The sequence below is a fragment of the Schistocerca americana genome, chromosome 1, assembly GCF_021461395.2.
Source record: "Schistocerca americana isolate TAMUIC-IGC-003095 chromosome 1, iqSchAmer2.1, whole genome shotgun sequence".
NCBI lineage: Eukaryota > Metazoa > Arthropoda > Insecta > Orthoptera > Acrididae > Schistocerca > Schistocerca americana.
The window spans coordinates 585,383,329-585,407,299 of record NC_060119.1 but is presented as its reverse complement, the minus strand read 5'-3'; the positions used below and the strand labels follow the sequence as shown (position 1 = coordinate 585,407,299).

At 42.7% G+C, this 23,971-nt stretch overlaps 1 protein-coding gene across 1 annotated transcript in view; it reads right to left on the bottom strand.

Moving 5' to 3' along the window:
• The window catches only part of LOC124578750 (odorant receptor coreceptor-like), a 118,995-nt gene that overhangs the window by 62,773 nt on the left and 32,251 nt on the right, over nucleotides 1-23,971 (bottom strand). Inside the window, exons 4-5 of the mRNA XM_047131234.1 lie at nucleotides 18,420-18,519; nucleotides 14,996-15,100 (exon numbers count right to left, since the gene is read on the bottom strand). Of these exons, the coding sequence (XP_046987190.1) occupies nucleotides 14,996-15,100; nucleotides 18,420-18,519 (205 nt within the window). The remainder of the gene's footprint in view (nucleotides 1-14,995; nucleotides 15,101-18,419; nucleotides 18,520-23,971) is intronic.

The window sequence follows — 23,971 nt, the reverse complement described above, 5'->3', positions numbered from 1 at the left end:
CGGTGAATTCCCTGCACATAAATGGACCAATCAAAATGGAAAGAGGCTGGTAGAATTTTGCAGAAATTTCAATCTCAAAATTACGTCAAGTCATTTTAAGAAAAAACCTTCAAAACAAAAGACATGGCGATCACCTAACAAGGACATAGGTGAATTCCAAATTGACCATATTGCAATCTCGTATCCATGTCACAAAGAAATTTTAAATGTTCAAGTTCGTAAAGGCGCCAATATTGACTCAGACCATTACTTAACCCGTGTGAAACTAAAGCTAAAACCCCAAAATTTCAACAAAAGGACACCATTAATCCCCAAATTTGACACCAGTAAAATCCAACCATCATTATTAGCAGACGAATTTGACAAAACAAGTGCACAAAATTGGGAACAACTCAAACACAAGATTATCAAAACAGCTCAAGATCAAATTCCTTTACGAAAACACAAGAAACATGCTTGGTGGAATGAAAACTGTGATCATGCAATCAAAGCCAGACAAGAGACATTTAAAGCATGGAATAGCAACAAGACAGAAGACACATATGATACATTCCTGACAACTAGAAAAGACACTTCAAAACTAATTAGACAAACAAAAAGACAATATGAGAATAGTCAACTCTTAGAAATTGAAGAAGATTTTCAGAAATACAATACCAGAAATTTTTATAAAACTTTTAAAACCAAAATAAAGGGGTACCAACCCCAGAATCTTTGCTTCAAGAAGGAAAATGGACAGTTGACTCTTAACAACCAAGAAAATTGCAAAGAACTTTCTAAATATTTTAAGAATCTTCTGAATTGCCCCGAGCCCACAGAAAGATTTCCACCAAAAATTCCCCAACAATGCAATCCAGTTTCACTTGCACCAAATGAAGAGGAAATCATTAAAGAAATTCATAGGTTGAAAAACAACAAAGCATCTGGTGAAGATGGAATTGTTGCAGAACTTTTAAAGGCAGCTGGTCCAAAAACCGTTAAAGAAATTACTTCAATCACGCAAAACATTTGGCAAACTGAAAAAATTCCTGATGAATGCAAAACCGCCTTGATTCACCCACTTCATAAGAAGGAAGACAAAACTGATGTTAATAATTACAGAGGAATTTCTCTTCTTCCAGTCACATACAAAATCCTCTCTCAATGTCTTCTGAACCGAGCACAACAACAACTTGAATGGAAAATTGGCGAATATCAAGCAGGTTTCAGGCCAAATAGATCTTGCCCAGAACAGATTTTAGTCCTCAAACTAATTCTCAGACATCAAAAAATTTACAATAAAAAACTAGTTTGTACCTTTGTAGATTTTAGAAAGGCTTATGACTCAGTGGATCGTGAATCTCTTTTCCAAATTGTGAAAGAACAAGGCCTGGATCCTAAAACCACGGCAATTATCAGAGACACGCTAACTGGTACAAAATGAAAAGTAAAGTTCAGAGGAGAAATTTCAGAATCCTTTGAAATAAAAACAGGCGTGAGGCAAGGTGATGGACTCTCTCCGTTGCTATTTAACTGCGTTCTAGAAAAAGTGATACAAGAGTGGCGCGAACGAAAATTGGAGTTCAAAATTGACCAACCAGTGAAATTAGGACGAACAAATGTTCGAATAGACTGTTTGGCCTTTGCAGACGACTTGGTTATTCTAACGCAGGACATCCAAATTGCTCAGAAACAAATAGAAATTCTTAAAGAAACAGCAGAAAGAGTAGGTCTCCAAATCTCATTTGAAAAAACACAGTATATGACTAGCAACAAACTGGCACCCAAACTTTTGGAAACTAAGTATGGAAAAATCAAAAGAGTTTCGCAATTCAAATATTTAGGTGAAACAATCTCAGAGACTGGTCTAGAAAAAATTGGAAATGAAATTCGTTGTCAAAAGATGGAGACAGCTTTTAGACTTACAAAAGACATCTACAACAAAAAATGTCTCTCGAGGTACTCTAAATTGAGACATTACAACACGGTCATAAAACCAGAGTGCCTTTATGGGGCTGAAACGCTAATTTTAAACAGAAAAAAGGACATTCAAGAAATCCAAAAAAGAGAAAGAAAAGTAATCAGAAAAATTGTAGGTCCAAAATATACTGAAGAAGGAACATACAGGCTAAGAGCAAATAGTGAAATTCAACAATACACCAGCATATATTCGGATATGAAAAAACGCAGATTAAAATTTTATGGGCATATTAAAAGAATGGATGCTACCAGACTAACTAAACAAGTAGTGGAATTCTACGAAAATCGAAGTAAAGCTAAATTTGAGACAATAAAATGGATTGCTGCTATAAAAGAGGACATGAAAGAGGCAGATATAAAACAAGATGAAATTCAAGACAGAAAATTATTTGGGCAAAAAATTCATGACTGGGTAGTTGGTCAAGCTGAAAAACCAAAGAAAACTGGAACCACATGGTCTGATGAAAGGAAAAGAGCTCATTCCGAGAGAATGAAAACAATTTGGGCAGAGAGAAAGTCTAAAAGAAAATAACTGAATGCCCCGTGATTGTACTTCGCGTGGTCCAGTAGGGCCCAAACGTGAATAATAATAATAATAAAAGATTACAACAAGGGACTAAAGCTCACCAAGTAGTGCTAGTGTAAAAATTCTCAGTTAAGACTAAAATATGATTTACAATGAAATTTTTTGGCACATGAAAACTGTGTGCCAAACCGAGACTCGAACTCGGAACCGTTGCCTTCCGCAGGCAAGAGCTTTACTGACGGATACACAATCACGAAGCACTATCCGTCCACATAGGCTTACTTACTCCAGAACCGCATTTACTACCTTCCAAACTTCAAGAAGCTCTCGTGCAAAACGTACAAGACTAGCACTCTTGGAAGAGAGGATACTGCGGAGACATGGCTTAGTCACAAACTGAGTGATACTTCCAGAATGAAAATTTTCACTCTGCATGGGAGTGTATGGTGATATGAAGCTTCCTGGGCAGATTAAAAGAGTATGCCGGACCGAGACCCGAACTTCTTCGAAGAGAGCTAGTGTTTCAGGTTTCACAAGAGAGCTTCTGTGAAGTTTGGAAGGTAGGAGATGCGGTACTGGCGGAAGTGAGGCTGTCAGGACAGGTCGTGAGCCGTGCTGGGGTAGCTCAGTCGATTTGTGTAAATGGTTTCGGAATGGTAAAGTAATAGGATGTATGTAACAGATTTACAATTAAGATGCAGTCGGGGATGTCAGTTTTTACAATTTGATATTTTGAATAAAAAAAATATTGGTCCAGCACACAGTTTTAATATGCCAGAATGTTTAATATCAGTGACCCTCCACTGCAGCGTGAAAATCTCATTGTGCTGTACAATGATCGTGAGGGCGTACTCCAGAGACGGGAGCACTTCTTGAAACAATTGCATGGCAGATCACAAAACAACAGTCTGAAACGTAAACGCTTTAAATGATGAGGAAAGACCATCAATCATAATGGAAGAGGTAAAGAGTGCAACAGCCCGCCAGAAAAATTGGAAAACAGTAGGTACAGATACGATACCAGGAGAAATACTAAAATGTTTCAACCAAGAAGAAGTAAGAGAAGCACTGAGTTTTTTAACAAACTGTGTAATAGTGGTGACTGGCCAAAGGACCTTTTCACTACGGTAATGATTTCAGTGCCACAGAAACAGGGACCCAAGAAATACAGTGAGCACGGGACGATTAGCCTCTTTTCTGTGAAAAACCATTAATGAAGGCTCAAAATGGCTCTGAGCACTATGGGACTTAACTTCTGAGGTCATCAGTCCCCTAGAACTTAGAACTACTTAAACCTCACTAACCTAAGGACATCACACACATCCATGTCCGAGGCAGGATTCGAACCCGCGACCGTAGCGGTCTCATGGTTCCAGACTGAAGCGCCTAGAACCGCTCGGCCACTCCGGCCAGCATTAATGAAGGACTCGGTAAGCTAATGGTGGAGAATTTGGCAGAGGAGAAATTTGCTTTTAGGCGGAATACAGGCAGAAGAGGTACAATAGAAAAACTGTGAGGTTTGGAAGAGACATTTATTGAAAAGGAAGAGATATACATGTATTACACACCTGGAAAAGGCACCTGATAGTGTAGCTTGGGATAACGTAGCAATTCCAGAGAGGGAAAAGAGTGTGGACTGGAAAACCAGACTACTTATAAAATCACTATATTTACATCAAAAAGCATAAGGGAAAGTGAGAATAGAAAGTACAAACTGGACGGACCTAGGAGAAAGAGTAAGAAAAGGCAGCTGTCTCCCACTCGGTTCAATGTTTTCTTGGAAATCATGATTGACTACTGTCCACTGGTGACAAGGGGGTAAAATTTAAAGGATTAAGGATACTATGTTTGAGCTTCTCAGACGGCATTGTCCTTTTTAGAATACATGGAAAAGATATGAAATATATTAGCAACCATCCGCTGTACGAAAATTACTTCATTCCTCTGACGGTTTACGTTCATAAAACCATGATCACTGAAGGACTATAACAGCACAATATACACAATATAGAATAAACGGACAAATATAGAAGGAAGTTTTAAAACTTGTAGTTGAAATGTCGTTACTTGAAGAGCTGGACAAAGGGACAGATCGGCAACGTGGCACAACTTGCGAGTGTTGTAGGTTGTCTAGCCGCTCACGAGGAGGCGAGGCATACGGCGCCTGCGTGACACTGTGAGCAATGACAGCGCCCACATCTGTCTCGTACCGGTTACGCTAGCTGGTATTCTGTATCGTGACTAGTTGTCATAGGGAAGGAACGCGAGGAGGGGCTCCACTACTGTACATGCATGTTTTATAATTTCGTTTTTGTGTCCCAGACTTACTTTTAAGAAACGAGTATATACACTCCTGGAAATGGAAAAAAGAACACATTGACACCGGTGTGTCAGACCCACCATACTTGCTCCGGACACTGCGAGAGGGCTGTACAAGCAATGATCACACGCACGGCACAGCGGACACACCAGGAACCGCGATGTTGGCCGTCGAATGGCGCTAGCTGCGCAGCATTTGTGCACCGCCGCCGTCAGTGTCAGCCAGTTTGCCGTGGCATACGGAGCTCCATCGCAGTCTTTAACACTGGCAGCATGCCGCGACAGCGTGGACGTGAACCGTATGTGCAGTTGACGGACTTTGAGCGAGGGCGTATAGTGGGCATGCGGGAGGCCGGGTGGACGTACCGCCGAATTGCTCAACACGTGGGGCGTGAGGTCTCCACAGTACATCGATGTTGTCGCCAGTGGTCGGCGGAAGGTGCACGTGCCCGTCGACCTGGGACCGGACCGCAGCGACGCACGGATGCACGCCAAGACCTTAGGATCCTACGCAGTGCCGTAGGGGACCGCACCGCCACTTCCCAGCAAATTAGGGACACTGTTGCTCCTGGGGTATCGGCGAGGACCATTCGCAACCGTCTCCATGAAGCTGGGCTACGGTCCCGCACACCGTTAGGCCGTCTTCCGCTCACGCCCCAACATCGTGCAGCCCGCCTCCAGTGGTGTCGCGACAGGCGTGAATGGAGGGACGAATGGAGACGTGTCGTCTTCAGCGATGAGAGTCGCTTCTGCCTTGGTGCCAATGATGGTCGTATGCGTGTTTGGCGCCGTGCAGGTGAGCGCCACAATCAGGACTGCATACGACCGAGGCACACAGGGCCAACACCCGGCATCATGGTGTGGGGAGCGATCTCGTACACTGGCCGTACACCACTGGTGATCGTCGAGGGGACACTGAATAGTGCACGGTACATCCAAACCGTCATCGAACCCATCGTTCTACCATTCCTAGACCGGCAAGGGAACTTGCTGTGCCAACAGGACAATGCACGTCCGCATGTATCCCGTGCCACCCAACGTGCTCTAGAAGGTGTAAGTCAACTACCCTGGCCAGCAAGATCTCCGGATCTGTCCCCCATTGAGCATGTTTGGGACTGGATGAAGCGTCGTCTCACGCGGTCTGCACGTCCAGCACGAACGCTGGTCCAACTGAGGCGCCAGGTGGAAATGGCATGGCAAGCCGTTCCACAGGACTACATCCAGCATCTCTACAATCGTCTCCATGCGAGAATAGCAGCCTGCATTGCTGTGAAAGGTGGATATACACTGTACCAGTGCCGACATTGTGCATGCTCTGTTGCCTGTGTCTATGTGCCTGTGGTTCTGTCAGTGTGATCATGTGATGTATCTGACCCCAGGAATGTGTCAATAAAGTTTCCCCTTCCTGGGACAATGAATTCACGGTGTTCTTATTTCAATTTCCAGGAGTGTAGATACCGTATACCTGTGGTCTAGGAGTAGCGTCTTTGATTAATAATCGAAAAGTCTTCGGTCCCGGGTTCGATCCCCGCCACTGCCTAAATTTTGATAAATAATCAGCATTGGCGGCAGAAGACTTCCGGCATAAGAAGTGAGCCTCATTCTGCCAACGGCTATGTCAAAGAGGGCGGAGGAGCGGATAGAGGTTCAGGGCACTCTCTTGTCCTAGGGGTGGGAAATTGCCCCTTAAGGCGGAAGAATCAGCAATGATCAACGACATGAGGATGCAGAAGGCAATGGAAACCACTGCATTAAAGACACGTAACGTGTATCCACAGGACATGTGGCCTGTATTTGAAGAAGTGTCATGATGATCTCTCCATTGGCAAAAGATTCCGGAATAGTCCCCCATTCGGATCTCCGGGAGGGGACTGCCAAGGGGGAGATTACCATGAGAAAAAGATTGAATAATCAACGAAACGATAACGTTCTACGAGTCGGGGCGTGGAATGTCAGAAGCTTGAACGTGGTAGGGACACTAGAAAATCTGAAAAGGGAAATGCAAAGGCCCAATCTAGATATAGTAGGGCTCAGTGAAGTGAAGTGGAAGGAAGACAAGGATTTCTGGTCAGATGAGTATCGGGTAATATCAACAGCAGCAGAAAATGGTATAACAGGAGTAGGATTCGTTATGAATAGGAAGGTAGGGCAGAGAGTGTGTTACTGTGAACAGTTCAGTAACCGGGTTGTTCTAATCAGAATCGACAGCAGACCAACACCGACAACGATAGTTCAGGGACACATGCCGACGTCGCAAGCTGAAGATGAACAGATAGAGAAAGTGTATGAGGATATTGAAAGGGTAATGCAGTATGTAAAGGGGGACGAAAATCTAATAGTCATGGGCGACTGGAATGCAGTTGTAAGGGAAGGAGTAGAAGAAAAGGTTACAGGAGAATATGGGCTTGGGACAAGGAATGAAAGAGGAGAAAGACTAATTGAGTTCTGTAACAAGTTTCAGCTAGTAATAGCGAATACGCTGTTCAAGAATCACAAGAGGAGGAGGTATACTTGGAAAAGGCCGGGAGATACGGGAAGATTTCAATTAGATTACATCATGGTCAGACAGAGATTCCGAAATCAGATACTGGATTGTAAGGCGTACCCAGGAGCAGATATAGACTCAGATCACAATATAGTAGTGATGAAGAGTAGGCTGAAGTTCAAGACATTAGTCAGGAAGAATCAATGCGCAAAGAAGTGGGATACGGAAGTACTAAGGAATGACGAGATACGTTTGAAGTTCTCTAACGCTATAGATACAGCAATAAGGAATAGCGCAGTAGGCAGTACAGTTGAAGAGGAATGGACATCTCTAAAAAGGGCCAACACAAAAGTTGGGAAGGAAAACATAGGTACAAAGAAGAAAGCTGCGAAGAAACCATGGGTAACAGAAAAAATACTTCAGTTGATTGATGAAAGGAGGAAGTACAAACATGCTCCGGGAAAATCAGGAATACAGAAATACAGGTCGCTGAGGAATGAAAGAAGTAGGAAGTGCAGGGAAGCTAAGACGAAATGGCTGAAGGAAAAATGTGAAGACATCGAAAAAGATATGATTGTCGGAAGGACAGACTCAGCATACAGGAAAGCCAAAACAACCTTTGGTGACATTAAAAGCAACGGTGGTAACATTAAGAGTGCAACGGGAATTCCACTGTTAAATGCAGAGGAGAGATCAGATAGGTGGAAAGAATACATTGAAAGCCTCTATGAGGGTGAAGATTTGTCTGATGTGATGGAAGAAGAAACAGGAGTCGATTTAGAAGAGATAGGGGATCCAGTACTAGAATCGGAATTTAAAAGAGCTTTGGAGAACTTTCGGTCAAATAAGGCAGAAGGGATAGATAACATTCCATCCGAATTTCTCAAATCATTGGGGGAAGTGGCAACAAAACGACTATTCACGTTGGTGTGTAGAATATATGAGTCTGGCGATATACCATCTGACTTTCGGAAAAGCATCATCCACACAATTCCGAAGACGGCAAGAGCTGACAAGTGCGAGACTTGTCGCACAATCAGCTTAACAGCTCATGCATCGAAGCTGCTTACAAGAATAATATACAGAAGAATGGAAAAGAAAATTGAGAATGCGCTAGGTGACGATCAGTTTGACTTTAGGAAAAGTAAAGGAGCGAGAGAGGCAATTATGACGTTACAGCTAATAATGGAAGCAAGGCTAAAGAAAAATCAAGACACTTTCATAGGATTTGTCGACCTGGAAAAAGCTTTCGACAATATAAAATGGTGCAAGCTCTTTGAGATTCTGAAAAAAGTAGGGGTAAGCTATAGGGAGAGACGGGTCATATACAATACGTACAACAACCAAGAGAGAACAGTAAGAGTGGACGATCAAGAACGAAGTGCTCGTATTAAAAAGGCTGTAAGACAAGGCTGTAGCCTTTCGCCCCTACTCTTCAAACTGTACATCGAGGAAGCAATGATGGAAATAAAAGAAAGGTTCAAGAGTGGAATTAAAATACAAGGTGAAAGGATATCAATGATACGACTCGCTGATGACATTGCTATCCTGAGTGAAAGTGAAGAAGAATTAAATGATCTGCTGAACGGAATGAACAGTCTAATGATTACACAGTATGGTTTGAGAGTAAATCGGAGAAAGATGAAGGTAATGAGAAGTAGTAGAAATGACAAACAGCGAGAAACTTAACATCAGGATTGATGGTCACGAAGTCAATGAAGTTAAGAAATTCTGCTACCTCGGCAGTAAAATAACCAATGACGGACGGAGCAAGTAGGACATCAAAAGCAGACTCGCTATGGCAAAAAAGGCATTTCTGGCCAAGAGAAGTCTACTAATATCAAATACCGGCCTTAATTTGAGGAAGAAATTTCTGAGGATGTGCGTCTGGAGTACAGCATTGTATGGTAGTGAAACATGGACTGTGGGAAAACCGGAACAGAAGAGAATCGAAGCATTTGAGATGTAGTGTTATAGACGAATGTTGAAAATTAATTGGACTGACAAGGTAAGGAATGAGGAGGTTCTGCAGACTCGGAGAGGAAAGGAATATGTGGAAAACACTGATAAGGAGAAGGGACAGGATGATAGGACATCTACTAAGACATGAGGGAATGACTTCCATGGTACTAGAGGGAGCTGTAGAGGGCAAGAACTGTAGAGGAAGACATAGATTGGAATACGTCAAGCAAATAATTGAAGACGTAGGTTGCAAGTGCTACTCTGAGATGAAGAGGTTAGCTCAGGAAAGGAATTCGTGGCGGGCCGCATCAAACCAGTCAGTAGACTGATGAAGAAAAAAAATACAAACGAATACGATACAGCTGTATAAATAGAAATTAACCTAGAAACGCATGACCAGAAGCTGCAGTGGCGGTTTATAAGTACTGTTGGAAATGACGACCACAATGTATGTGGCAAAGTTGAACTCTACGCAGGAAGGATTGCTAAACACGATCCAACATGTCTGTATGTCTTTGCATAATATCACAGGCATGTTGTATTCTGCGTCGAAGGGTATTGATATCAACTACCTCTCCTTCATAAAACACACATTTCAAATGGCCCCACAAAAAGATATCCAGTCGATTCAGGTCTGGCGATCTTGCTGGCCATGCTGTAGGGCCCCCACGACCGATCCATTTCGAAGGGAAGGTATTGTCCAGGTGGCTTCGTACTTTGCCGCTGAAGTGAGCGGGGACACCATCATGCATGTACCACAGCTTCATACAAGAGGCCAAACTAACGTTTTCCAACAATTTCGATAATGTAGCATACAGGAAACACAGATACCGCTCTCCTGTAAGCCTTTGTGGTAGCACATGTGGCCCTATGAGATGGTGATCAATAATACCACACCAAATATTGACACTGCATCGTTGTTGGTACCCTCGTATCACTGTGCTGTGGGAGTTTTGTTCAGCCCACTCGTGCCAATTATGCGTGTTCACTATACCCTCCTTCGTAAAATAGGCTTCGTCGATGAACAATGCTGGTCGTGGGTGTGACGCCGTAGGATAAAGTTGCAGAAGTCCAGCCTCCTCTGGTAGACTTTCGGCAATAATGCCTGTACCTTCTGCATGCGAAAAGGATGGTAATGGTTTCTATGGAGTACTCGCATAACAGTAGATTGTGACATTCCGACCGCAGTGGTGAGAGACCTGGTGCTTATTGTTCGGTCCTCCGCAACAATTTGTAACACTTTTTTCTTCGTCATCCGCGCTGTACGTCGACGTTCGACCACGACCACTAAATCCTCGAGGTGCTACACATGCAGCGTACTCCCTCAAGCGCCTGTCCACAGAGTAAAGCGTTTTTGCGGATGGAAGGCGCCGGCTAGGAAACCTCTAGTGATACAGTTGATTTGCAACGTCAGATCTTCCATCTGCAAGTGCGTAAGTGAGGTGGATGCCAGCGTATTCCTCGTTTGTGAAACTTGCCATGGTACTATAGTAACACTGCAACGCGGACGTTAGTAGCTATCGACAAGGCGAGTATTGGGCAGAGTGATCAGCGCAGAAGTGTTATAAACACGTCATGCACGCCGCGGTTTTACATACAGGACACACAGTCCCTAATATGGGACTGCACACTCCGCTACCGCCGGCAACGTTTGAGTCAGAAGTTCTGATAAAATTACATATACATTACGAAGGGATTTGTTCTTTCTCGTATCTTTCAATAGCTGCCAGATACATATCAGCTCATTGGTGTGTCATGTGTTGTGTCTACGGGTGAATGACATGTCGTGATCGTGAGGGTCGTCGGTATCTCGTTCAATGGGCAAGAGGTGTTTTTGTTTTACATACACAGTACACCGAGGAGGACGAAATTAACAACGGCGCGTCACGTGTTACGCTTAGCAGTGTAGGCGCCCCGGTGGTCCCGGTCAAATACGGTGGACTGGAAGCCGATCGGTGACCTCTCCAGTTGACGGGATTCTAGGAAATGACTGTGGACGCGTCAGAAACGCCAAAGAAACATTATTAATTCACGACACCTTTATTCCTACCGAGTACAATGTGGCCCCCGTAACACAGGCTAGCTGAGCTTGGTGATATCAACGACCTTCCCCGAGTCCTCACTGACTCGGAGCGATGACACCAGCTCCGGGCCGCACCAGTCTCACTAGCGCAGCGCCGCATGCTGTGACGTAGCGGTGGAATGCCCTTACTTCGGCCGCGCGTGGCTGGCGGCGCCTGGCTGACCGGCCGGCTCGGCGGCGGACAGCAGGCCGCTGTGGGTAGGAGGCTCCGGGTTGGAGTCGCGGCGCTGTCGGCACGAGAAGCGTTCTCATAGTGCGAGTGTACTCTATCCCACCCCGTCTTCTTCCCTGCTCCTCCTAGTGGCTCGTCCGCGGTGGACAGGCGGAACAGGCTGCAGTCCCCCAACGTCGTCGGCTCACCTGGTTGTGACGGCGGATGCACAGGGCCTAGACCCCACACGACCTCGGCGGCGGCTCACTGCTGTGGTCAGCATTGGCGGCGAGCGAGTCTGCCGTGACGTCTGCTAATCCTGAGTTGATGATTGACGGTGGCAGCAGAGAGGGCCAGAGCTGGTACTGTCCCCTCACGTCTGCTGTTGGATGGGCCGCCCTTACTGCAACTTCTCATTAATAAAGATTAACATGTCGATCACCGAGCTGAACGCTACGCAGCGACCCAGTACACATCTAACTGCAAATCTAACTGCGAGTGCGAGTGCCTTGTTGCTATCAAAGCTGGCGTATTTAAAGGAAGCACGAGCGACGTCCTGATGTCATGCTCGTTTGTAATGACCGCATTCGTTCCACTTATACTGCTGATTCATCTGTCGTACTCGCCCCTTAGGTGTTCTTGCGACAGAGTTACGTGTTGTCGCGACAGACTTTGTAAGTAGGCTGTTTATGTTTTCTTATTGGCAACGTTCCGTAGCGCTCTGTATGAAAATCACTGGCTGTGCTGTGTGCAGTCTGTGGCCAGTTTGCATTGTTGGAGGTGAGCCGCCAGCAGTGGTGGATGTGGGGAGAGAGATGGCGGAGTTTTGAAATTTGTAAGACTGGATGTCATGAACTGCTATATATATTATGACTGTTAAGGTAAATTAATGTTAGTCAGGGCCATTTTTTTGTAGGGATTTTTGAAAGTCAGATTGCGTTGCGCTAAAAATATTGTGTGTCAGGATAAGCACAGTCATGTATAATTGTTCTAAGGGGACGTTTCAACTTACGTGAAGTTGTGAAATGCAGTACAGCTGACGCTATACCTCTGTCTTACACTCTACGAAAGTCTCCGTCTAACACAAACCCGCGTGCTAGGCAGTTCTCTCTCGCCTGTTGTGTGTATCCAGGCCACTGCCCCCTGTGTGACGACACATTCCAATACATGTGCAATCCTCTCACCTCTTGACTAACCTACTGCCTCTGGCTCTCGGCATAGGCAACGAAACTTTGACAATATTCCACGTTTCCAACTCTTTACTATTCCGCAACAACACAGCAGTATGAGATCCTCGACATATTTTTCCTCATTTATGACTCACCCTGTATATGTGCAGGTATATAAATCATTTAGTGAAAATGAATTACGGAATATGGTGGATACTACTGAAGGTAAGAACAAGAGTTTTCGAATGAGAATCGGTAGATAGATAATAAAAGAAATGTCACCAGAAGGAAATAAAAGGGCAGAGACAGTGCTCGATGGAGAAGAACTGGAACACGTGCAAAGCTTCAAACACTTAAGAAGCAGATGAAATGCGACTGGAAGAGTAACACAGAAATTAAATCAGCAAAATAGCAACAGCGAAAGAGGAAAAAGGAAAGCTTTCTGCAGCGATAAGGCCGAAATAAGGAGAAAGATTAATGAAGTGTTTTGCATAGAGTGTTTTCCTCTATGGTGCTCAAACGTGGACAGTGAAGAAGAATGACAGAACTAGGATGGACGCTTCTGAGATGTGAACATCACGCGCATGGAAAGGTCATCAACAGTCCAATGTAGGTGTTGAAGGGCCAAGGCGATATCATGTAGTGCATCATCATGGATACACGAGTGGGCCAATCTAACGGCTGCGCCAGACACTTGTTGACTTATATAGGCGTTGCCGACCTCAGAGCCGTATTCCACCTGCTTACGTTTCTCTGTATTTGAATGCGCATGCCTGTACGAGTCTCTTTGCAGCTTCAGTGTATTTAAACCCAATATCTGCAGTTCCGGAAAATACAGTGGAGATCCTGAAGTACTTAAAATATTAAGAAAACGGATGGACATGTACGGGTATGGAGATAACCTCCTGAATTCCCAGTCTTATATATAAATGCTAATTTTTGTGAGTGTGTACATGTGTAGGTACGTTTGTTCTTCATACTGAAACGGCTGCATGGATTTGGATTAAATGTGGAATGGAGACCGCTTATACACCGAGTTAACACAAAGGCTACATTTAATCACGAAACAATCAATGTTTCTGTGGGATGGTCAACGTGACAGTGTAACATCAAGTTTTATTTCTGAAATAACTGTGTCAGGTACCGTGCTGTGTGTAGGAACTAAAGATGTTACTCCTTGCATAAGGATAGCGAACATTATCGTTGCATTATCTCTGGTTTATATTATCTCTGTTGTCGAATGTAATGTTACCGACTCCAATTTTGTTCTTGTTCTGACAAAGACGAAGGGAATTTATAATTGCGAACATTACGTATTAAAACTCGATAGTAAGAGTAAAAGTTGTATTCAAGGAAAAAATAAACGTGCATCCATCTGTGACAAATAATTAGGTGAGACCTGAACGTAAATATTGCGCTTTCCAGTCATTCTAATTATTATAGAAAGTTTCAGCTACACTACGTCGACTTGGAGTTGGAGAGAATCTGGGGAGACTGGCGAACGAACTTGCAAATAAACAAGGCGACATTCAATAGACTGAAGAGAGCGCAACACGACAAAACACACACAAGGCGAGTTTAGTTTCAATGAATAATTCAATACATCATTTGAAAACCAAGAATACATGCTAATCTTGTCTATAAAACCTTAAAACAGAATAAAAAATAACAATATTACTGCTGTTCCCACGGGGTAGTGAATGTGTGTAGAAGGTCGTCCTTATGACTGTTGTTCCATTGGGGTAGACAATGTGTGGAAAAGGTCGTCCTTGAAACTTAACTATCAAACGAACGCATTACATGTAGCGTAGAGATTAGTGTTTAACCGTTTCTGCAAATGAATGAAGAACATACATAAATCCCAGACAACAGAAATATTCCTGTATAATAACACTATCACTAAACTCTGTAACAATTTAATGTATGTGCATTATAATACTTTCCACCAGGCAGTTGCTAGACGGCTACAGCGCACACATTGTGTAAACAGAAGTCTACGAGACCAGTGGATATACGTGGAATCCATCCTAATACACCGAGGGTTGGGTATCACCGTTCAGTATGCATAGAGGCCTAAGGACGACACAAATGAAGTGTCGAAACAGGTCGTGGAATTAATATGTTTTATAAAAAGTATGGCTGTTGGCATTTCTTATTTTTACAAGTAAACATACGTGTTTGCAAATCACAGTATATTATATTCTCTGAAATTAGATTATTGGAGCAGGTGTAGTGTTCAAGACACAGACTTAGTGTAACACAATATTCTGATTTAAGCTACCAATGAAATCAATGGTTTACTATTAACATAGAGGAAGTAGTACCTGTTTCCCATACTCACTTGTTGAACGATGATGTGACCAAAACAGCAGTAAATTGCAGTTTCAGATATGAAAAAGAGGCTTGCCACTATAGACTTGAGGGCTGACGCAGGATTCATGCCGTTCTGGAACAACAATAGTGCATACTGTTAGTAAGCCTAATGATACTGAAGGATGGACGTTGAAATTCACTGCACTGATAGAATAGACTATGTGATTCAGACAACGCTGTATAGCTCCTGTCCCATTACTTGTTCCGGGGTATGTTGTAACATTGGAAATGCATTGTGACTAATAGTGTATGATATACTTGTATCAATACAGTACTGCTTACTTCCCCTTTTCTAAGGAAATGAACAGTCTTTTATTCATAGTGAGATCGGTAAAGATGGAATATACCTGCCTTGAGACCACAATATCTTGTGAAATCTCTTTAACCTGGCTAAATATCGAACTATTTTACTACCTGAAATTTGTTGTTCGCCTTGAAATTTAATACGCAGCAGAGTCTTACGATGATAAATTTTAATTTATCTTTAACATTACTTTCTTTTATCACCCTTCGTAAGTCCCTTGCGCTGTGTCGTAAAATTAAAATAGTAGGTGTGCATTCAGAGCGCGATTGCAGCAAGACCTATATGTGGAAACGTTCTACAGCATATAGAAAATGGAATAGGAATTTTAGTTTGTTCTGAAATATCGCTGTCACATAGAATTGTTTACAGCTTCAATGTTTAATTTTTGAGACTGTTCTCTTCAGCTTCTAACAGTCGTTAGGTTTTCATATTGGCCTTTGCTACGCGTCGGTATCTCGACCACAGTCTGTTAGAAACGTCGCGCAGTTTGTTCTGCAGAGGACGGATTGAATCAGTTGTACACAGGAAACGCTTTATAAATATTCGCTAGTGATAGAGTCAACAGGAAACATACACCCCAATGACAGACAAAATATCATAGGGCATGAGCATTTATTCCAAGGCGTGTCTAGAAAATAAAAATATACTGCATAAGGTCAGTGTATAAGTGCTACTAGTGTTACGTTTTTATTCCACCTTTTCCGGTTTTAGCCTCGTGTTCGTTGCGGAGTGAAATGACGAGTTTTATGGCGTTGACACATTGCTGATAGATTCGTGCTAAAGGTAAATGTTTTCAAAACCGTATTTACAATGCTGTTATCTGTCAGAAATGTGAACTGTCCCCGGCCGGAACTTCCGAGTTGAGCGCAAACGAGTAAGGCGTCAACAAGAGGTCGGAAAAGCTTCAACTACTTTTATTTGCTATTTGATGTTCCGTGTGTTTACTGAGCTTGCGATAGTCTCTTATCTTTTTTAAAAATCGTTTATTTTGATCAAACCTTCGTTAGCAAAACACTGGGAGAGAGAGCACAACATCCTAGATATCTAAAGAAAGCAGGCTGTGCAGGAACAATGCTTTTCTGGAAGTAGAGAATTGTATATTGTTGACTTTCAAATGAAGAGCTTCCCAACAGAGCGTACTCTTCAAATGGATGAAATTCTACATCACTTATGATCCCAATAACGTAAACGTGAACCACTGTTTGTGATCGTATGTAGAGAAGTATAAATTTTTTCTTCTGTAGAAATAATCAGCAACCAGTTGCATAAAGGGAATTTCCTTTCTTAACCGGTTTCAGGCACTTGTTACTGCCCTTCTTCAGAAGATTGTATCTGTGAAATTATTTTCGAGAGTCAACGATAAGATGCACACGTCAAAATGCCGTAGGGATGTATGCATGTTGTTGTTGACACTCGCAAGTAATGCGAGAGGTATAATCTTCTGAAGAAGGGCACTAAGTGGCCGAAACAGGTTAAGAAATTAAATTTCTGTTTTGCAACTGGTTGTTGATTATTTTGATGTATAAAACTAGAGTTTATCAATATAAATGAAAAACTAGAGCAAATAGTGCAGTGTACGAAAAATATTAAAAGTTTCTCCGAAAAAAGTTCTTGATCGCATTGGCTTGTAAAGCAAGAGCAGTACTTTTTTAAAAATCTTTAATAAGTTTCTAGCACTACTAACACTATTTTTATGACCATCTGTGGCAGTATCACATACGCCAAAGTGTATGTTCATGTCTCCTGCAACAAAGTTCTATCCAGTCGAGAAATGGTTGTCTCTTGTCCAGCTAGCGCAGTATTCTCAAAGCCTCACTTTACAAATATCATCTTCCAGTTATTCTATACTCAGAAGACGTTCTTCAGATCATAATTGACCAGAACTCCCAAAGCAACTGCCTTTCTCTTGCGTTTACTTTCTCTCATTACACTGATCTAGAAAGATATTCGGGATGACTCCAGTGAATATTAAAACAGAAGGATAGAAATACTGACTGAGTAAACATCTGACCACGAGTTCAGAATTAAGGCGTTGTCTGGTAACATACGAAAGCAAAGAACTGGGTTCAGTTTCTAGACTAGCGCCCGAATAACATAAATCTACGCTATTTTAGTACTTGATAATGGTCACGAGAAAATAAAAAATACTGACTTGCTTCATGCATTAGAAATTTCGATAAATGTTTAACGTAAGTTACCTCAGATGGAACAGCTATGAAGACGTAGTAGATTAACCAGATTCAAGTACCTTAAGATGTATAACATGCACCAAACTCTCATAGTTTCGTCCGAATAATAATATTACCTTTTATTATTGCGTTGCTTTTGATGTTCGTGGGGATAGAGTGCGGGACACCACCCTGGAGATCTCGGGTTCGATCACGGAGAGGGGTAGGAATTTTTTCTCTTTCGAGACTGTCCAAGACAACCCCAGTTCCTCTCAGTGTGTTATCAAGGGCATGCTGGGTAGTCTCCATCATAGTGCGACGGCGAACGAATGACTGCACTATTCGTCAGACTAGAGGTCCTGTTAACGGATTGAGTGACTCACATTTTACCTTTCTTTTCAAATACGAATACTACTACTTTGACCACGGTCTTGTGTTTATCGACCGGTCGAAGCTAATCTGTCGCTTCGGATCCAAGGTATCTGAGGATGGATCTCGTAGGATTGTTGTGACGTTCCTTCACAGTGATGATGTTTCAACATTCCAAGTGTTTCCGTGGTATGTCCTCTTGTTCACAGTACTCTTAATAGCATCTTGACGATCATCAAGCTCATTGTTCACAACATCCTCATAAATGTTTACCTACGACACTTCGGTTATCTAGATCAAAATTTCCTACCTATATTGAGCTGAAGTTATATCCATTATCAGAGCATTATCTTTGACCCCTGTAAGCTCTAGAAACCTCTTCGCGTATCAGAAATACCTGTCCCTCGTGAGTTGGATGTCGAGAATTATGCTCGTATTATCACCAGTGATATGTTCTCGTGTGAATCACACAGTTGTAAACATAAGAAAATGTAACTTATTTCTGTTTCACATGGCTTTAGTAACAACATACGCTTTCATATTACACGTACCACAAAAATGATTAATATGTTCGCACATATGGTAGACATGTTCATGAATAAGAGAATAAAAACTGGGTAATCCATTGCCGTTTGCAGCAGTGTGACAGACCTGAAACAGAAACAAAATACACATATAATTTTGTGTATAAATATGCAGTTATGAAAAATTTGGAGACAATAGTTCTTGCAGCTAAGTTAACATTTCGAAAAAAAAAGTTGCTGATGTAAAACAATTGTAGAGAAGTAAAATATCATATTTCTCTTGGGCTACATTTAACAGGTGACAGAGAGCTACAAATACATTAGTTTGAGACAAGACACTAATGTTTATAGAATTTACAGCAATCACAACGACGAGTATGGGAATAAGGAAAAAGAGAAAAGAACAGAAATAACGGTGCAGTATGTTTCACGACAAACGTGAGTAGCCTGTAGTATACTAAACTAAAGATCGTATTCCGCTGGTTGGTTAGGTGATGCGGACACACGAGAGTCTGCCATTAAATGTTGCCGATGCCTTTCTAGCATTAATGGTAGAAGCTAGCTTTCGACAATACCCGCGGCTGTCATTGTCAGGAAAGTAACTGTTTGTTGAAGACGCAACGACGATGTATAGGTTTACTAACGGTCATTGCGACCAGGGATTGTATTCTGAACGATGAGCGGCACGCGACTCGCAGCGTCATCGTTTCCGTTATTTATAATCCGGGACTTACTCCCGTGCAGTATCTCGGTGCAAAGTGAACACCCCAACGCACTACTTAGTGGTATTGTCTCATCTCTATTAAAGGTGTTCACGCATTCTAAATTCCATAGTCTTTCCAATTATCGAGTCGCAATACTTGTAAGTGTGAGTACTGAGAATTTTTAACAGAACTAGTGGGTCGCGAAAGACTATGCGATTTTACAGTATGGTGTAATCACCTGTTATGTGCTGTTACGTGACCAGTGTTAAATCTAGCACCTTGCTCGACTTGTATTGAGTGACTCATTGTATTGGAAGTTCTCGTCCATCGCTGAGAAGACTTTCATCGTGGACGACATCTTTACAGATACTTGAAATTGCATACGTTTAGATTTTCGGTCACTAAATCAAATCGATTATCTGGCTCAATACTGACGAGTAACCCAGAACAATCTTATAAGCAAGAAAGACTACCTCAGGGGTCAATACTACCCCTATGCTTTTCCACTTTTCTATTTTTGACATGCCTAAAAGCAACAAAAACTAATTTGGACATTCTGACGATCTGTCACTTGTGGCTTAGCACGAGGAATTTAAAAGTACCGAGAACAGTAACTAATGTCCTCAGTGAACTACATGAATACACTGTTGCGCAACACTTAAGGACGAAAGTAACTTTTGCATGGTGTCACACTCTCAAGTAAGATAGCACGATGAAACTTGGACCATAATGAACTGCGTTAACAGTATAATACGGAGGGTAACTAAATGAGACGAACGGAAAAGACATTTTCATTCAAAGACATTACTGGAGTCACCGCCATTCATTGCCGTCCTCTGGACATTAAAAATGACGGGACATGGTAACTGACACAGTGCGTGATCACCACGGATAGCAGTGATTGATCTGCAACGTCCTCCCACGCAGGCCACGAAGTTGGTCAGTAGCTCCTGTGGTAGGGCATTGCATTCATCCACCAAGGCGGTTGACAAGTGCTGGATGGTCGTCTGTGCATGTGGAATCATGCACATGGACCATCTACCGTCCAGCAGTTGCCCCGTCGTATGGCTTAAGTGCCTGATGAGATTTAAGTCAGAGGAACGGACAGGCCCGTTCATTCTCCGAATATCTCTAGTGCCAAGAGCTCCTCCACGTGTTGAGTTCGATATAGTCACGCCAATCACTCAGAAAACATATTTCAGGTCAAGAGTCAGGACTGAATACACCTCTGAAGGATGCGCTTTGGAAAGGATTACAGTAACACAATAACGTTGACTTTTGAGGTCAGTATTTCCATGCAAAATAACGATTCCCCACACCATAACACCTGGACCACCAAAATGATCATGTTCTCAGTATTCCTGTGTGCATTACGTGCTCCTTGCTCTCGCCATATGGGGTTATGTGCAGCATTGGGATTTCTGTGATTCATCTTGTTCACAGATGAGACTACCTTTATGGCGCCTTCCACAATGTCTGTTAGACAAGGCATATTTGCACTTCTTGTGGATGATCCTGCCTCCCTTGCTGGAAGACAAGCCTTTGGTGGTACGAAGAATAATTTGGCTATTACATTATGGTGGTTCACAGGTCACTGTCCTGTTGAGAGTGGAGCTAAAGCCGTCGGCACACGGACCGTGCATCCGAACGTTGAGGGTTCAGCGTTCAGAGTTTCTGAAGTCAGAGCGTTGAATAGCACGTTGGTGAGTCTTTCCGAACGGGCAGAGCAAGAAATTCAATTGGTAATTTAGCTACGAGTGAAGCTTTAGGACATAGTAGCGAGGTAGATACACTAAATAATGCAGTGGGCGCATTAGCGCTATAAGTAGCGTCACGGACTCGTAATGTAATAACATTGTTGGTTTGTGGTTGACGTCGCACCACATCTAAATTTTTTTTTTCTAACCTTCGTGTTTTTAATACGTTCTGACACTTTTTTATTAGTTTAAGTATATACGATAATATTCGATGTTACTTAAGTAAAAGTACACTCCTTTTGACGAGTGAGTTTACTCTGTTGGCTTAATCTACAGGACATCTTGCACTACATGCAGTAAGATATTTCGCCCATTTTTCCTTTTAAGTTTTGTAATTCAACTGTTGTAGAGATTCTGCTATTTAATACGGACAGTGATCAAGTATGAATGATCTTAACGTTTTACTAAAAAGTGAGAATGGTGAGATAATTTTTATATTACGTGGAGAACTATTGTAAATTTGTATCGCACATTTGTAATGGAACTTTTATAAGCCGATTCCTTATTGACTCGACATGGTACATTCCCTATTGCATTATAACATTTTCACTGATACTGAAGTTTTAATTTATGAATACCACAGACAGAACTGCGTGACTAGCATATGGACAAGGGACGATAGTACGTTTTAATAGAACTAATATAGGAATTTTACTCCCTTCCTTTTCGTAAACACTGTGATTCATGAGCCAGATATAGCCGACAACGACCACTGGAGCGCGTTGCAATCGCTTATACCACGTTGGAGCACACGAATCGTGTGCACAAGTCGCATTGTTTCAGAGCGTTCAGCAGCAAGTGGAACTCAGCATGCTCAACGTTGGCGTTCGACAGCACGGTGCTTGTGCCAACGGCTTAAGACGCTAGTAGAGATAGAAAATTCCAAATTGTCTAATGTTTTCTCAAGAGCTCTTTCAATCATTGAAACCCTCACACCCAAAGATCTTTTATTTCCGTCTTCAAGTGGGTGTAACTCTCCTCGTCATATGTGCATATCAGGTTTCCTGCTCCTTATCGTCTTAGGGATCGTTTCCTGCAGTTTGTACCACTTAGAAAAATCGTCCGGTACATGTTATGTTAAATGTAGTTTCTTATTTACGAATAATGATATTTCATTTAATTTTGCAATCGCATACTAAACAGTAATTGAAAACAGATTATAGTACGTTATTCAAAACAATAGAGTCGCTACGGGTATAGCCGCGAAGGGCAGTGGTACCGGTTCAGCATAAAATAGGTGGTTCTTACAATAGCGCCAAACAGTGCTGTGAGTCAAAGATTAATTATGTAATATTCGTGAATCTTTTTGACGAGGGTCAAATGGATTCTTTTCGTGTTCTTCGAGCTTCTTTTTCTTCTCTATTCAGACAGTAAATGATTTCTTGCATTGCTGTTACCCCATGTCGGCGATGTAATACTCTGATTGACGTATAAGGGGCAGTCAAATGGAAACGAGACATATGGAAAAATTAGGAAAACTCTATATTATTTCAAAAGTAATTCTCATTACTGTTAAGCCCACTTGGTTGGCCGTGCGGTCTAACGCACGGCTTTCCGGGCGGGAAGGAGCGCCTGGTCCCCGTCACGAATCCGCCCGGCGGATTTGTGTCGAGGTCCGGTGAGCCGGCCAGTCTGTGGATGGATTTTAGGTTGTTTTCCATCTGCCTCGGCAAATGCGGGCTGGTTTCCCTTATTCCGCCTCAGCTAGACTATGTTGGCGATTGCTGCGCAAACAAGTTCTCCACGTACGCGTACACCGCCATTACTGTACCACGCAACTATAGGGGTTACACTCGTCTGGTGTGAGACATTCCCTGGGGGGGGGGGGGGGGGGGGGTCCACCGGGGGCCGAACCACACAATAACCCTGGGTTCGGTGTGGGGCGACGGAGGGGTGAAGTGGACTGCGGTAGTCGTCGTGGGGTTGCGGACCACTGCGGCTGCGGCGGGGACGGAGCCTTTCCGTCGTTTCTAGGTACCATGTTAACATACAATACAATATATTACTGTTAACACTTTTATCCCACTTCGAGACGTGAGGCATACTGCCTTCGTGGGAAAATGTTTATGGTTGCCTACAAAACCTAAAGAACAGGCGTGAATATCTTCTTCCGAAGGAAATAGACGGCGAAGGAAGTCTTTCTTCAGGCCACCAAAGATATGGTAATCACGCAGGGAGATATCGGGACTGTAAGGGCGTCCCTGCGAAACTTCAGCAGCGTAGTCCAAACACACAGGAATATTGACAGATGGCATCGCTCTGTTGCAGTATAGTGCTTGCACATATATTGGCAAGGTAGTTTCAACTACGCTGCAGAAGTTTCGTTGAAAAACCCTTACACATCTTCGATGCATTCACGATCTCTCCTCACGCAATTTCCATATTTCTGGACCACTGAAGAAAGACATTTATTGCCATCGATTTGCTTCTGGTGAAGAGGTGCATAGCTTGGTATAATCATGGTTCCGTAGGCAGCTGCAACCACTTTTCCATGAAGGCATTGTCCTTCTCGTTCCACAGTCGGATAAACGCATTAACATGGAGACTACTTTTGAAATAATGAACAGTTTACTTACTTTCTTCCAGCTGTCTCGTTTTCATTTGACTGCGCCCTATATAAGATATGAAATTGTAGAGCTGCATATAAAACAAGTATATTTACACGTTAAATGCGCAACAAAACCAAATTCTCATTCAAATTTTAACGTCCTATTATTGTAATGGTACAGTTACCTCATAAGGTAGGGACGGCAAAGAAATCGGCATGCACGAATGGCTCTTGCCCGCGTGCCAAAACCCTATTGGCTGGCTGCACACTTCCCCCAGATGAGGAGGGGGAAGAGGAGAAATCTGCGGATGTGCTGCATTTAAATGGTAATGCAGTCGCACTGCATTTCACCAGATTTCATACTTCTCAACAACGCATATCACGAACTAAACAAATTTTCCGGTATTATTGTTATTTTTGGAGCACTAGGGCCATAACTTTTAATATGGTACAAACTATCGACTAACAGATGCAGACAATTTCACACATTTTCACTGTTAGGCTACCACATAATCGTGATGTATTTACTTTCGTAACTGAAGAAAGACTTTCACACACAAATGCTGATCG